The sequence below is a fragment of the Oryctolagus cuniculus genome, chromosome 18 (assembly GCF_964237555.1).
Source record: "Oryctolagus cuniculus chromosome 18, mOryCun1.1, whole genome shotgun sequence".
Lineage (NCBI taxonomy): Eukaryota > Metazoa > Chordata > Mammalia > Lagomorpha > Leporidae > Oryctolagus > Oryctolagus cuniculus.
In genome coordinates this window covers 1,885,755-1,897,986 of record NC_091449.1, presented here as the reverse complement: position 1 = coordinate 1,897,986, position 12,232 = coordinate 1,885,755, and the positions used below count along the sequence as shown (strand labels likewise).

The following is a 12,232-nucleotide window of genomic DNA, read 5'->3' as shown; positions in this document are numbered from 1 at the left end:
CATCTTCTGATCCAGCTCTCTGCTGTGGCCTTGGAGAGAGAGCAGTAGAAGATGGCCCAAGTCCTTGGGCCCCTGCACCCACGTGGGAGACCTGGAGGAAGCTCCAGGCTCCTGGCTTCAGATCGGCTCAGCTCCAGCCATTGCAGCCCTCTGGCGAGTGAACCAGCGGATGGAAGACCTCTCTCTGTCTCTACCTCTCTATAGCTCTTTCAAATCAATACAATAAATCTTAAAACAAATTGAGGTAGCTGAGAAGTACACAAGGAGAAACACAAAGGAATAGGAGAATCCAGATCTGCTCTGTGCCCTCTACAATAATCCACACCCCGAGTCCAAGCATTTAGCTGACATGGGCCCACACCCGAGTTCAGAAAGGATGGGTGATCATGAGGAGCTGGGGTCGACCTGTCCATAGTAATCGAGTGAATTCCACGAGTTCAGCAGTAGCAAACAGGCAGAACCGTGTGTTGAGATTGCCATGCCAACCTTCAGGCCACATCAACTCCAGGAATTGGTGCTATGCCTGCGCAGAGCGACCCTCCGGTGACACTACCATCGCAGACTACATTTCCCTTAAGGTCCCATGGCGCGTCCTCCCGCAAGACCTGCTGGGAAAGCCGCTGCTTGCAGAAGACTTGTGGTGGCCTTTGCCGGGGATTCCATTTTCCTGTAGGGGGCAGGGGGTGAAAATGAAGATGCTCGAAGCCTGAGAGTGGAAGTCCCGACCCCTTTTAATTTCTCTTTCTCGCTCTTCAGTGGGCCCCTCCTTCGTCAGTGTCTGAGCCAGCCCCCTGTGCACCTTCCCCAGCGCGGGCAGCCACCCCTGCACGCCACTCTGCCGGCCCAGCCAGTGCCCGCGCGGCCAGCACCACACAGCAGCCATGTCCGGAGGCTCGGGCTGGCAGCCCCGGCAGGCGCGGGGTCTGGGCTCTAGAAGGCTGGGAAGCGGAGGTCCGCTTGTGCTCTGGGGATTTCTGTTCCCTTCCTCGCTGAGTGAGGAAAAGTTTTATATAGTTGTAAAGACCGAGAATGGAAAGCATGCTGCAAGGAAAAGATAAAATGACCACACCAGACTCAAGCGGGGTGACCACGAGGGCTGTAGTCAGCTGTTCCCATGTACTACAAGCGTGAGAAAGGCGCAAGTGGGCGTAGGGGTGGCCCGGCCATCCCACATGGGTGCCGGTTCTGGGCCCGGCCGCCCCGCTGCGCATCCGTCTACCTGTTGAGCTCAGTGCCTGGTCCGGCCTCCCGTGAGAACCCCGATGGAGCCCCAGGGACCTGGGTGAGGCCCCGGTGTGGCCCTGGCTGAGGCCCGGTGTGGACCTGCCTCAGCCCAGCGGAGCCCTGGTTTTTAATTTTCTGTGACCTTGGATTCTGGCATCTCCAGAAGGGAACATGCATTAAAATGCAAATGATGACGGGCCAGCCTTGTAGTGCAGGGCAATAAACCTCTTCCTGTAACACTGGCATCCCATATGGGTGCTGGTTCAAGTCCTGGCCATTCTTAATGCCAATCCAACAAGCAAGCTGTAAACAACACATGATGAAGGCTACTCATCTTTTGGTATCATTTCGGGATGCAACTGGAGATCTCTACTCCTTATGACTCCCCCTTTCCTTAAATTTAAGATTCAGTGAGAAGAAATATCCCCTATGAAAAAACAAAGTCATTTCTCACAAACACAGTGATAGGAGGATGAAATACAGGGCCTCTGGGTTCATACTGTGGTCACTATGGGTACACAATGCAGGTGTTAGTATCTCTCAGAAAATTGAAGATGCATTAACTATTTGTTAAAGACTTACTTGTTTTTTATTTATTTTGAAAGAGTTACACAGAGAGAGAGAGGTCTTCCATCAGCTGGTTCACTGCCCAAATGGCTGTGACAGCCGGAGCTGAGCTGTAGGGCTGTGTGAGAGCCATTCTTACCAGGGGAGGGAGAGATGTCTCCTCATTGTGGTTTGATTTGCATTTCCCTGATGGCTAGTGATCCTGAACATTTCTTCATGTGTCTGTTGGCCATTTGGATATCCTCTTTTGAAAATGTCAGTTTAAGCCCGTGGCCCATCTCTTAACTGGGCTGTGTGTTTTGTTGTGGTGCAGTTTTATGATCACAACAGTGCTGTTGTTGCAATCCCGTTTCACTTATGTGACACTAAGACCCAGGAAGCTTGAGTTTCAAGCTTCATGTTCCAAGAGCAGTAAATAAGAAACCAGTCTCTGACTTCTAGCAGCTGGAATGTATATTGTGTGATCATAGTGTATCCTCCTTGTTGCCTGTTTGTCAACAGAAAAAAAAAAAACAACAAGCAAACATGCTTAACGTTCTAGGTCTTTCAAATAAATAAATGAATTTTAAAATTCTAATTGTGGCAGAGCTCCAAAAATCTCCTCACCACCAAGACTGTGGCTGTATTAATCCAATCTATGTGATTGGGAAGGGCTGGATTTAGAAAGGTATTTGGAGGTAATCTCATTATCACACTGGATTTCCTCCTTGGTTTAATCAACTTTTAAGACATTGGAGGGGTCAGTGCCACAGCTCTCTAGGCTAATGCTCCGCCTGCAGCGCCAGCACCCTGAGTTCTAGTTCCGGTTGGAGCTCCGGATTCTCTGCTGGTTGCTCCTCTTCCAGTCCAGCTCTCTGCTGTGGCCTGGGAAGGCCGTGGAGGATGGCACAAGAGCTTGGGCCCTACACCTGCATGGGAGACCAGGAGGAAGCACCTGGCTGCTGGCTTCGGATCGGTTCAGCGTGCTGGCTGTAGCGGCAATTTGGGGGCTGAACCAATGGAAAAGGAAGACCTTTCTCTCTCTCTCTCTCTCTCTCTCTCTCTCTCTCTCTCTCTCGCTGTCTAACTGTGTATGTCAAAAATAAAAAATGAAGAAAAATTAAGAAAAAAAGGAAGTGAAAATTCATCAGGTGTATCTGAAAAAAATGTACAAAAAAAAGTCATTGGAGGGTGTTGGATTGCCATTTGCTTTCTTGTCTTTACAAACTTTTATATATTTGACAGGCACAGTTACAGAGAGAGGGAGAAACAGAGCTCCTCCATCCACTGGTTCTCTTCCCAGAGGGCCATGGGGGCCAGGGCTGGGGCAGGCTGAAGCCAGGAGCCCAGAGCCTCTTCCAGATCCCACACGTGGTGTGGGTGCAGGAGCCCAAACACTTGGGCCATCTTTTTCTCCCTTCTCAGGCCCACCAGCAGGGAGCTAGATTGGAAGTGGAGCAGCTGGGTCTCAAAGTGGCACCCATAAAGGATGCTGGTGTTGCATGTGGTGGTTTAACCCACTATGCCAAAACACTAGCCTCTGCATTTGCTTTCTACCAGATAGTGAAATCAAACAACAGAAGATGTGGTTGGGAATCCACTGGTGATGACATAAAACTCACTTTTTGAGATTTCCTATTTTTCTTTCAGCAGCCTTGGCACTCAGGATTCTACTTGCAGTGTGGCCACAGACAACTCTCCAAAGAGTCAATTCCCTTGAATTCTGACTCAAGTGTCTTTGGCCGGAACTGAGAATGGACAACAGGTAATATCTTTTTTTCTGTAGTTTCATTTGAATTTTTTTCATTTGCTTTTTCTGACATCAGAATGTTGGAAAGACACAGACATTCTAGGCTGCTTAGAAAGACATAGGCAAATGGGTGAGGGGAGGGAGAAGAATTAAGAAAGTCATTTTAAATTTTCATTGCATTTGAAAGGCAGAGAGAGAGATCTTCCATCTACTGGTTCAGTCCTCAAATGCCTGCAACCATCAGGGCTGGGCCAGGCTAAAGCCAGGAGCCCAGAACTAGTGCAAGTTTCCACACAGGTGGTAGAGTCCCAAATAATTGAACCTCACATGCTGCCTCGGAGGGTCTGCATTATGCTGTGTCTCTCTCTTCATGTTTCTCTTCGCCTACCCTCCTCAATTTTCCTGAAAAGCTCACCATCTTAATTCTGTTTTCATACTCCTTGCATGAAATGGCTGCTTGCATGCTCAGCATTTACTCAAGTCCCCACTGTAGCTACATTTCTATTAAAATGTCCGTGTGTCTTTTTCTTTAGGGTACATGTGTTGTATTTGTAAACAAAGAACATCCCCTCACAAAGTGCATGGTTTTGTGCAGACGTCGAAGAAGAGGACTGGACCTAGTAAGTTGAAAGAACCCATCACAGAAACAGTGGAAAGGGAAAAGGATATTCAACTGATTTTCATGTTTGAAGGTGGAAAACCTACATATAAGAGGTTTTTCCCTAGACATTAATATTCTAGAATGTTTTAGTCATTATGGAGAAAGACAAAATGGCCTGTATCTGACTTTCTCGGAAAAAACCTTGTGTCTTGGCAAACTATCTTGCACACATACTGAACGGTTGCAGATCTTGCTGGACATCATTCGTCAGAACAAACATCAGTGGCCCATTAAATCGGAAAGTTATTGGAGTGTCATGGAGAGCATGAATGGGTACACAGAGCCTGACCAAACTCCATCTTCCAATGTATGTCGTGAACCAAGTGCTGAGACCTTCACTACAGAAGAAGGAAGTGGAAAAACGTTCCCCCAGCAGTTGCTGGGCAAATCGCCAATACTTGCCAAACAAGGGTTACCAGAAAAGAAAGATAGGAAGAGAAAAACAACACTGTCGTCCAGTCTAGATACGGATGAAGGCTTCCTGGAAGAAAATGAGAGTGTGCCAAGCAAGAAATTCAAGAAAGATTCCTTGAAAGATCTAGAAAAGGATGGAAGTTCAAAACATGGACCTTCCCTCAGGACCGCCTCTCCTGGAAATTCTCCCCTGGATGAGACTGTTCTTTCTCCTCAGAGTGTGTCTGACAAAAGTCTGCTATTGCCATCGGTACCAGAACGAGCCCAGGACGACCCACAACACGATCAAGACCAATTGTGCCTTGACTCTCACCCAGAGCAACTGCAGCAGGGCTTCCCCAATTTGGGAAACACCTGTTACATGAACTCAATTTTACAGTCACTCTATGCAATTCCATCATTTGCTGATGGCTTACTAGGACAAGGTATTCCATGGGAGAACATTCCTTCTGACGTGCTTATCATGCCTTTAAGTATGTTGCTTGCTTTGAAAGATATTTGTAATCTAGAGACTAGCCAAGACCTACTCAGAGATATTAAAAATGCTATCTCAGCTGTTGCAGAAATATTCTCGGGCAACATGCAGAACGATGCTCATGAATTCTTATGTCAGTGTTTAGACCAGCTGAAAAGTGATTTTGAAAAAGTAAACACCATTTGGAAAACGAGGAGGGAGGCTGGAGATGAAAATTCACCTCCAGAGTTGCTTGCTGGTGATGCTGCCACCAAAGTGTTTGTTTGTCCAGTTGCTTCCAATTTTGAATTTGAATTGCAGGACTACGTGATTTGCAAAGCCTGTGGTCAAGTTCCTGTCATGATAGAGCCTGGTAATTGTTTCTCTGTCAACCTACACCCAAAACCAAAAGCATCTCCTTTGTCCCTTCAAAATTGTTTTGATCTTTTCTTTACAACAGAAGAATGTGAGCGCCTCTGTGAAATGTGTAACCACAAGAAGGCTGTGGTGATGCAGAAATTTGGCAGGCTACCCAGAGTCTTCATTGTTCATCTGAAATGCTACAGTTTGAGTGACACTTACGCGCTAATGAAGGATGACCAACAAGTTTTATTCCCAAATATTTGAGTTTATCCTCTAATTGCAATGAAGACACCAGACCACCACTTCCCTTGGATAGTAATGCACCTGTGTTGGACCCCGAAGTACTGAACCTCACCCAAGAGGTTATTTCTGAGAGAGTCAGCCCATGCACATCATCTGTGAAGCTGACCTGGCAATCCAGTGACTCTTCAGTTCTGCATGTGGCACCAGACGAAGATGCTGAACAAAACACACCTCAGAGAATTTGGGAAGCCAGGCCAAAGGAGCAGCAGCAGAGTGACCTAGCAAGTGGCTCAAATCTGGAGTCCAAACTGGGCAACGCAAGAGATAGGGAAGTCAGAGAAATGGAGATGCTGGCAGCTGCCTCAGTGATGGATCAGGGAGACATCTCTCTTCTTATGAACTGTGAAGATGAAAGTAATCCTATAAACAACCCAGACAGAGGACTTGAAGAAGTTTGTTGTCAAGAGGAGCCTGAAAATCCAGAACCCAAGGACGATGAGAAAACCAGTACATTGGTAGAGTTAGATTTTGATCATGTTAGTGAGTCTTCAAAAGATCTTTGTGACTACGAAAAACACAAGATTTCAGAAGGATTGAGAGGCGTGGTTGAGCAGCTGCACGAATCTGTTACCAAAGACATCGTGGGCATGGAGAAAACCATAGCTAAAGTCAAGGAACCAAAAGGAAGCATGCAAATGGGAGATGCTCTTCATTCTTACCGACTGATCAGCGTCATCAGCCACATAGGGAACTCCCCGTGTGCAGGCCATTACATCAGCGACGTGTATGACTTTCAGAAGCAGGCCTGGTTCACGTATAGTGATCTGAGGGTGGCAGAAATCCCAGAGGCCATGGTGCAGGAGGCAAGGCTGCACAGTGGGTACATCTTTTTTTACATGCACAATGACATTTTTTTTTGACTCTTGAGGTTAACTTTATTTTAGTTCTGTATAAAATTAAAGATCTTAAAAAAGGCGGTACTCATTTCATGAGACAATTTTTTTTCTCCAATCTATAGTTGTTTTAATTTTATATCTGTCAAATTAGAATTAATGTTGGAAATTATTTAAACAATTTTATATGGCATGCTATTGTCAAAACCATAACTTTGTAATTCACTTTGCAACTATAAAGTAAAAAGTTTGTTCCAAAAGCTTTTTGTTTTCAATAGAGTGCACTGCCATTTAAGATGTAACATCATTCTTTAAACTTTATTTATTTATTTACTTATTTATTTATTTCTGAGAAGCAGCGAGACAGAGAGCCCCCATCCGCTGGTTCTCTTGCCAAATTCCTGCAATTGCTTGGGGGCCAGAGCTGAGAGCTGGGAACTCAATCCAGGTCTCCAACCTAGATGGCAGAAACCCAATAACTTGAGCCATCACCACTACTTCGGGAAATCAATATTAGCAGGAAGCTGGAATCAGGAGCTGAAGTCAGGGATTAAACCACAGTACTTTGATGTGGGTTGCAGGAACCCCAATCGGCATCTTAATAGCTACGCCAAATGCCCACTCCAAAATGTAACATAGATCTTTTCTCAATGTTCAAATTATAAAGATATCAACTATCAATTTTATGTTGATAGCTTCAATCTTATTGTATTATTTACATGACAAGTAACTTCCTATTTTCCTTTCTAATTAAAATTTCTAAAAATTTTACTTTTCTCTAGGAGAGTTACTTATTTTCAACATTAATAGATGAATTTTTTTTCAAACATTTTCTATCTAGTGTGTTCCTAAAGACCAATAAAATGTTTTAGGGAAGGCTATTTGTGCTTTGAGCCAAATAGCCTAGGGTGGCATTTTGTAGACTCTTGAGACCAGAGATGTTATCTGGTCCTACTTCTTTTGTCATGCACTCTCATCCTCCATCCCCATCCCCAACGCATGCATTGTGGATGAGGAAACTGAGGCTCAAAGAGATGCGATTACACCTCCAAGACTATAGTTCAGCTGATGACTAGGCTCTGTTTTCTGACTTCTGGTCTAGTGATTTTCTGTTATACCCACTCAACAATCTATATGTTCCCAGACGTAGGGAGATGGGCTAGAACTAACAATCAAAAGAAAAATACTAAGCAGACATAAACAATGAAAGGCTTAACAGAAGGTGTCTTTTCCAGTACACTTGACACCAGAGTTAGATACTTAATTCAAAGATCAAGAAATCATGACAGAGGAAATTTTTTTATGTGTGGATCACCTGATTTGTAATGTCACATTGTTTTTCCTGCATTAACCACATCCAAATTGCACCTGATGTGAGTCTCTGTAAACCAACTGAGGACATAAAGAGCTTGGAAAGCAGCCTCTGTGCAGACCTCACTCTTTTAATGACCTTCTCCCCATCAAGTCTTTGACATTTATTTCACACACACCTAATTTGACAGACATTTTTGGTGTGTTTAAAAATTCAGCTTTGTTGAATCTTTTAAATCATCCCATTTTGTTTTCATAGAATCAGCAACTCTTTTTTTTAACCATCATATTTTTGAGTTCACTAAACATTAAATTATGTTTATGTAAGCAGTGTAAACAGGCTTGGGAAAAAAATGCAGCTGACTTGGGAAGGTATATGAGGTATACCACAACTCGGGGGAGCAGAGGTGCCCATTTGTGCTGGAGAGTTGAGCAGTCAGTGTCCACCATATTGGGTGTGCTGTGGACACCACTCAATAGATTTGAAAAGAGAGAGAAGGAACGTGTCCAGGGTAAGTGGCAGTCTACTCAGAGAACCTCTAGGGTCCTTTGGGAGAAACTGCTAGAGTCAGAAAAGTGAAGATGCACAGCAGAAGAAGTGGCTTCATCAGAGTGTCTGCATTGCATTCTCCATGCATAATCTTTCCTTTCGTCCCAGAGAGAAGCCGACCTGGAGGCAGGAGAATGGGAACTTCGTTCTCTACTTGCTTTCTCCATCCCTAGCTTAAGAATGCCAGCCCCACCCTACCTAGAAGCAGGGCCAGCAAATCATTCTTACACCATGCACATTCATCACAGCTGTTTGGTGAAAGCAGTGACCACTGTCCAACCAAAGAGTCACCCTCAGATGCAGTTTTGGGTGACCTGCTGCCCAGTTAGGGATGCTTGGGGCTGTAGCCATGATTTCTCAGGAAGCTAATCTGCTCCTGGCTGAAAGTCATGGAAAGTCTGCTTTCTTAGGTTATACTGCTTAAAATGCAAATGGTTTCAAAATGGATCCAATTAAATTCTTGGATTAAGAACCTATACCTGGGGCTGGTGCTGTGGCATAGAGGGTAAAGCCGCTGCCTGCAGTGCTGGCATCCCATATGAGTGCCGGTTCAAGTCCTGGCTGTTCCACTTCTGATCCAGTTTTCTGCTGTAGCCTCAGAAAGCAGTGGAATATGGCCCAAGTCCTTAGGCCCCTGCACCTGCATAGGAGACCTGGAGGAAGTTCCTGGTTCCTGGCTTCGGAGCTCTGGCTGTTGCGACCATTTGAGGAATGAACCAGCGGATGGAAGACTTCTCTCTCGCTGCCTCTGCCTTTCTGTAACTCTGCCTTTCAAAAAAAGAAATAAATCTTAAAAATAAAAAATAAAAAAGAACCTATGCTTGGTTTTTAAAATTATCAGTGCACTAAGTCTCATTCCTAAATAATGAATGAACAACTTTTTCTCTTTCTTGAAATGTCTGAATATAGTATTTTTTTTAACTTTTATTTAATGAATATAAATTTCCAAAGTACGATTTATGGATTACAATGGCTTCCCCCCCATACCGTCCCTCCCACCCACAACCCTCCACTTTCCCACTCCCTCTCCCCTTCCATTCACATCAAGATTCATTTTCAATTATCTTAATATACAGAAGATCAGCTTAGTATACATTAAGTAAGGATTTCAGCAGTTTGCTCCCACACAGAAACATAAAGTGAAAAATAATAGATGATTTTTTTTAAATGATGATGAAATCAGATCAGACCTATTGTCATGTTTAATCCCAGTGAGAGTCAAGTTGGGAGTTGATAATTTCTTTCTTTTTTTTTTTTTTTTTTTACAGAGGATCAGTTTAGTATGCATTAAGTAAAGATTTCAACAGTTTGCACCCCCATAGAAACACAAAGTGAAATATATTGTTTGAGTACTCGTTATAACATTAAATCTCAATGCACAGCACATTAAGGACAGAGATCCTACATGAGGAGTAAGTGCACAGTGACTCCTGTTGTTGACTTTACCAATTGACACTCCTGTCTATGGCATCAGTAATCTCCCTATGCTCCAGTCATGAGTTTCCAAGGCTATGGAAGCCCTCTGAGTTCTCCGATTCTTATCTTGTTTAGACAAGGTCATAGTCAAAGTGGAGGTTCTCTCCTCCCTTCAGAGAAAGGTACCTCCTTCTTTGAAGACATGTTCTTTCCACTTGGATCTCACTCACAGAGATCTTTTGCCAGAGTGTCTTGGCTTTCCATGCCTGAAATACTCTCATGGGCTTTTCAGCCAGATCCGAATGCCTTTAGGGCTGATTCTGAGGCCAGAGTTCTATTTAGGACATCTGCCATTCTATGAGTCTGCTGAGTATCTCACTTCCCATGTTGGATCACTCTCCCCCTTATTTATTCTATTGGTTAGTGTTAGCAGGTACTAGACTTGTTTATGTGCTCCCTTTGACTCTTAGTCCTTTCATTCTGATCAATTGTGAACTGAAATTGATCACTTGGACTAGTGAGATGGCATTGGTACATGCCACCTTGATGGGATTGAATTGGAATCCCCTGGTATGTTTCTAACTCTACCATTTGGGGCAAGTCAGCTTGAGCATGTCCCAAATTATACATCTCTTCCCTCTCTTATTCCCACTCTTATGTTTAACAGGGATCACATTTCAGTTAATTTTCAACACTTAAGAATAACTGTGTATTAATTACAGAATTAAACCAGTCATATTAAGTAGAACAGACAAAAAAACTACTAAGAGGGATAATGTATTAAGTTGTCCATTAGCAGTCAGGGCTATGCTGATCAAGTCACCATTTCCCATAGTGTCCATTTCACTTCAGGAGGTTTCCTTTTTGGTGTTCAGTCAGTTGTCACCGATCAGGGAGAACATATGGTATTTGTCCCTTTGGGATTGGCTTATTTTACTCAGCATGATGTGTTCCAGATTCCTCCATTTTGTTGCAAATGACTGGATTTCGTTGTTTCTTACTGCGGTATAGTATTCTAAAGAGTACATATCCCATAATTTCTTTATCCAGTCTACCGTTGATGGGCATTTAGGTTGGTTCCAGGTCTTGGCTATTGTGAATTGAGCTGCAATAAACATTAGGCTGCAGACCACTATTTGTTTGCCAATTTAAATTCCTTTGGGTAAATTCCAAGGAGTGGGATGGCTGGGTCGAATGGTAGGGTTATCTTCAGGTTTCTGAGGAATCTCCAGACTGACTTCCATAGTGGCTTGACCAGATTGCATTCCCACCAACAGTGGGTTAGTGTCCCTTTTTCCCCACATCCTCGCCAGCATCTGTTGTTGGTAGATTTCTGTATGTGAGCCATTCTAACCGGGGTGAGGTGAAACCTCATTGTGCTTTTGATTTGCATTTCCCTGATTGCTAATGACCTTGAACATTTTTTCATGTGCCTGTTGGCCATTTGGATTTCCTCTTTTGAAAAATGTCTATTGAGGTCCTTGGCCCATCTCTTAAGTGGGTTGTTGGTTTTGTTTTTGTGGAGTTTCTTGCTCTCTTTGTAGATTCTGGTTATTAACCCTTTATCTGTTGCATAGTTTGCAAATATTTTTTCCCATTCTGTCAGTTGTCTCTTCACTCTCCTGACTGTTTCTTTTGCAGTACAGAAACTTCTCAATTTGATGCAATCCCAATAGTTGATTTTGGCTTTGACTGCCTGTGCCTCCCGGGTGTTTTCCAGAAACTCTTTGCCTGTGCCAATATCTTGAAGGGTTTCTCCAATGTTCTCTAATAACTTGATGGTGTCATGTCATAGATTTAGGTCTTTAATCCATGTTGAGTGGATTTTTGTGTAAGGTGTAAGGTAGGGGTCTTGCTTCATGCTTCTGCACATGGAAATCCAATTTTCCCAGCACCATTTATTGAATAGACTGTCCTTGCTCCAGGAATTAGTTTTAGATCCTTGATCAAATATAAGTTGGCTGTAGATGTTTGGGTTGATTTCTGGAATTTCAATTCTGTTCCATTGGTCTATCCATCTGTTTCTGTACCAGTACCATGCTGTTTTGATTACAACTGCCCTGTAGTATGTCCTGAAATCTGGTATTCTGATGCCTCCGGCTTTGTTTTTGTTGTACAAGATTGCTTTAGCTATTCGAGGTCTCTTGTGCCTCCATATGAATTTCAGCACCATTTTTTCCAGATCTGAGAAGAAGGTCTTCGGTATCTTGATTGGTATTGCATTGAATTTATAAATTGCTTTTGGGAGAATGGACATTTTGATGATATTGATTCTTCTAATCAATGAACATGGAAGATTTTTCCATTTCTTGGTATCCTCTTCTATTTCTTTCTTTAAGGTTTTGTAATTTTCATTGTAGAGATCTTTAACGTCCTTGGTTAAGTTTATTCCAAGGTATTTGATTGT

The 12,232-nt window shown here is 43.5% G+C and overlaps 1 protein-coding gene across 1 annotated transcript; it reads left to right on the top strand.

The window, feature by feature from the left end:
* The first annotated feature begins 881 nt into the window (after positions 1–881).
* Positions 882–6,575, top strand: LOC100342086 (ubiquitin carboxyl-terminal hydrolase 29). Its single transcript, XM_008249041.3, has 5 exons — positions 882–951; positions 4,054–4,140; positions 4,262–5,422; positions 5,510–5,655; positions 5,817–6,575. The coding sequence occupies exons 1-5, from the start codon at positions 882–884 to the stop codon at positions 6,573–6,575; spliced, it is 2,223 nt and encodes a 740-aa protein (XP_008247263.3).
* Positions 6,576–12,232: the final 5,657 nt, after the last annotated feature.

Coding starts and splice junctions, on each gene's coding strand:
- LOC100342086 (XM_008249041.3), top strand. CDS start 882: ATGTCCGGAGGCTCGGGCTGGCAGCCCCGGCAGGCGCGGGGTCTGGGC. Junction 952..4,053: donor TAGAAGGCTGGGAAGCGGAG/GTCCGCTTGTGC, acceptor CTTTTTCTTTAG/GGTACATGTGTTGTATTTGT. Junction 4,141..4,261: donor GAAGAAGAGGACTGGACCTA/GTAAGTTGAAAG, acceptor TTAATATTCTAG/AATGTTTTAGTCATTATGGA.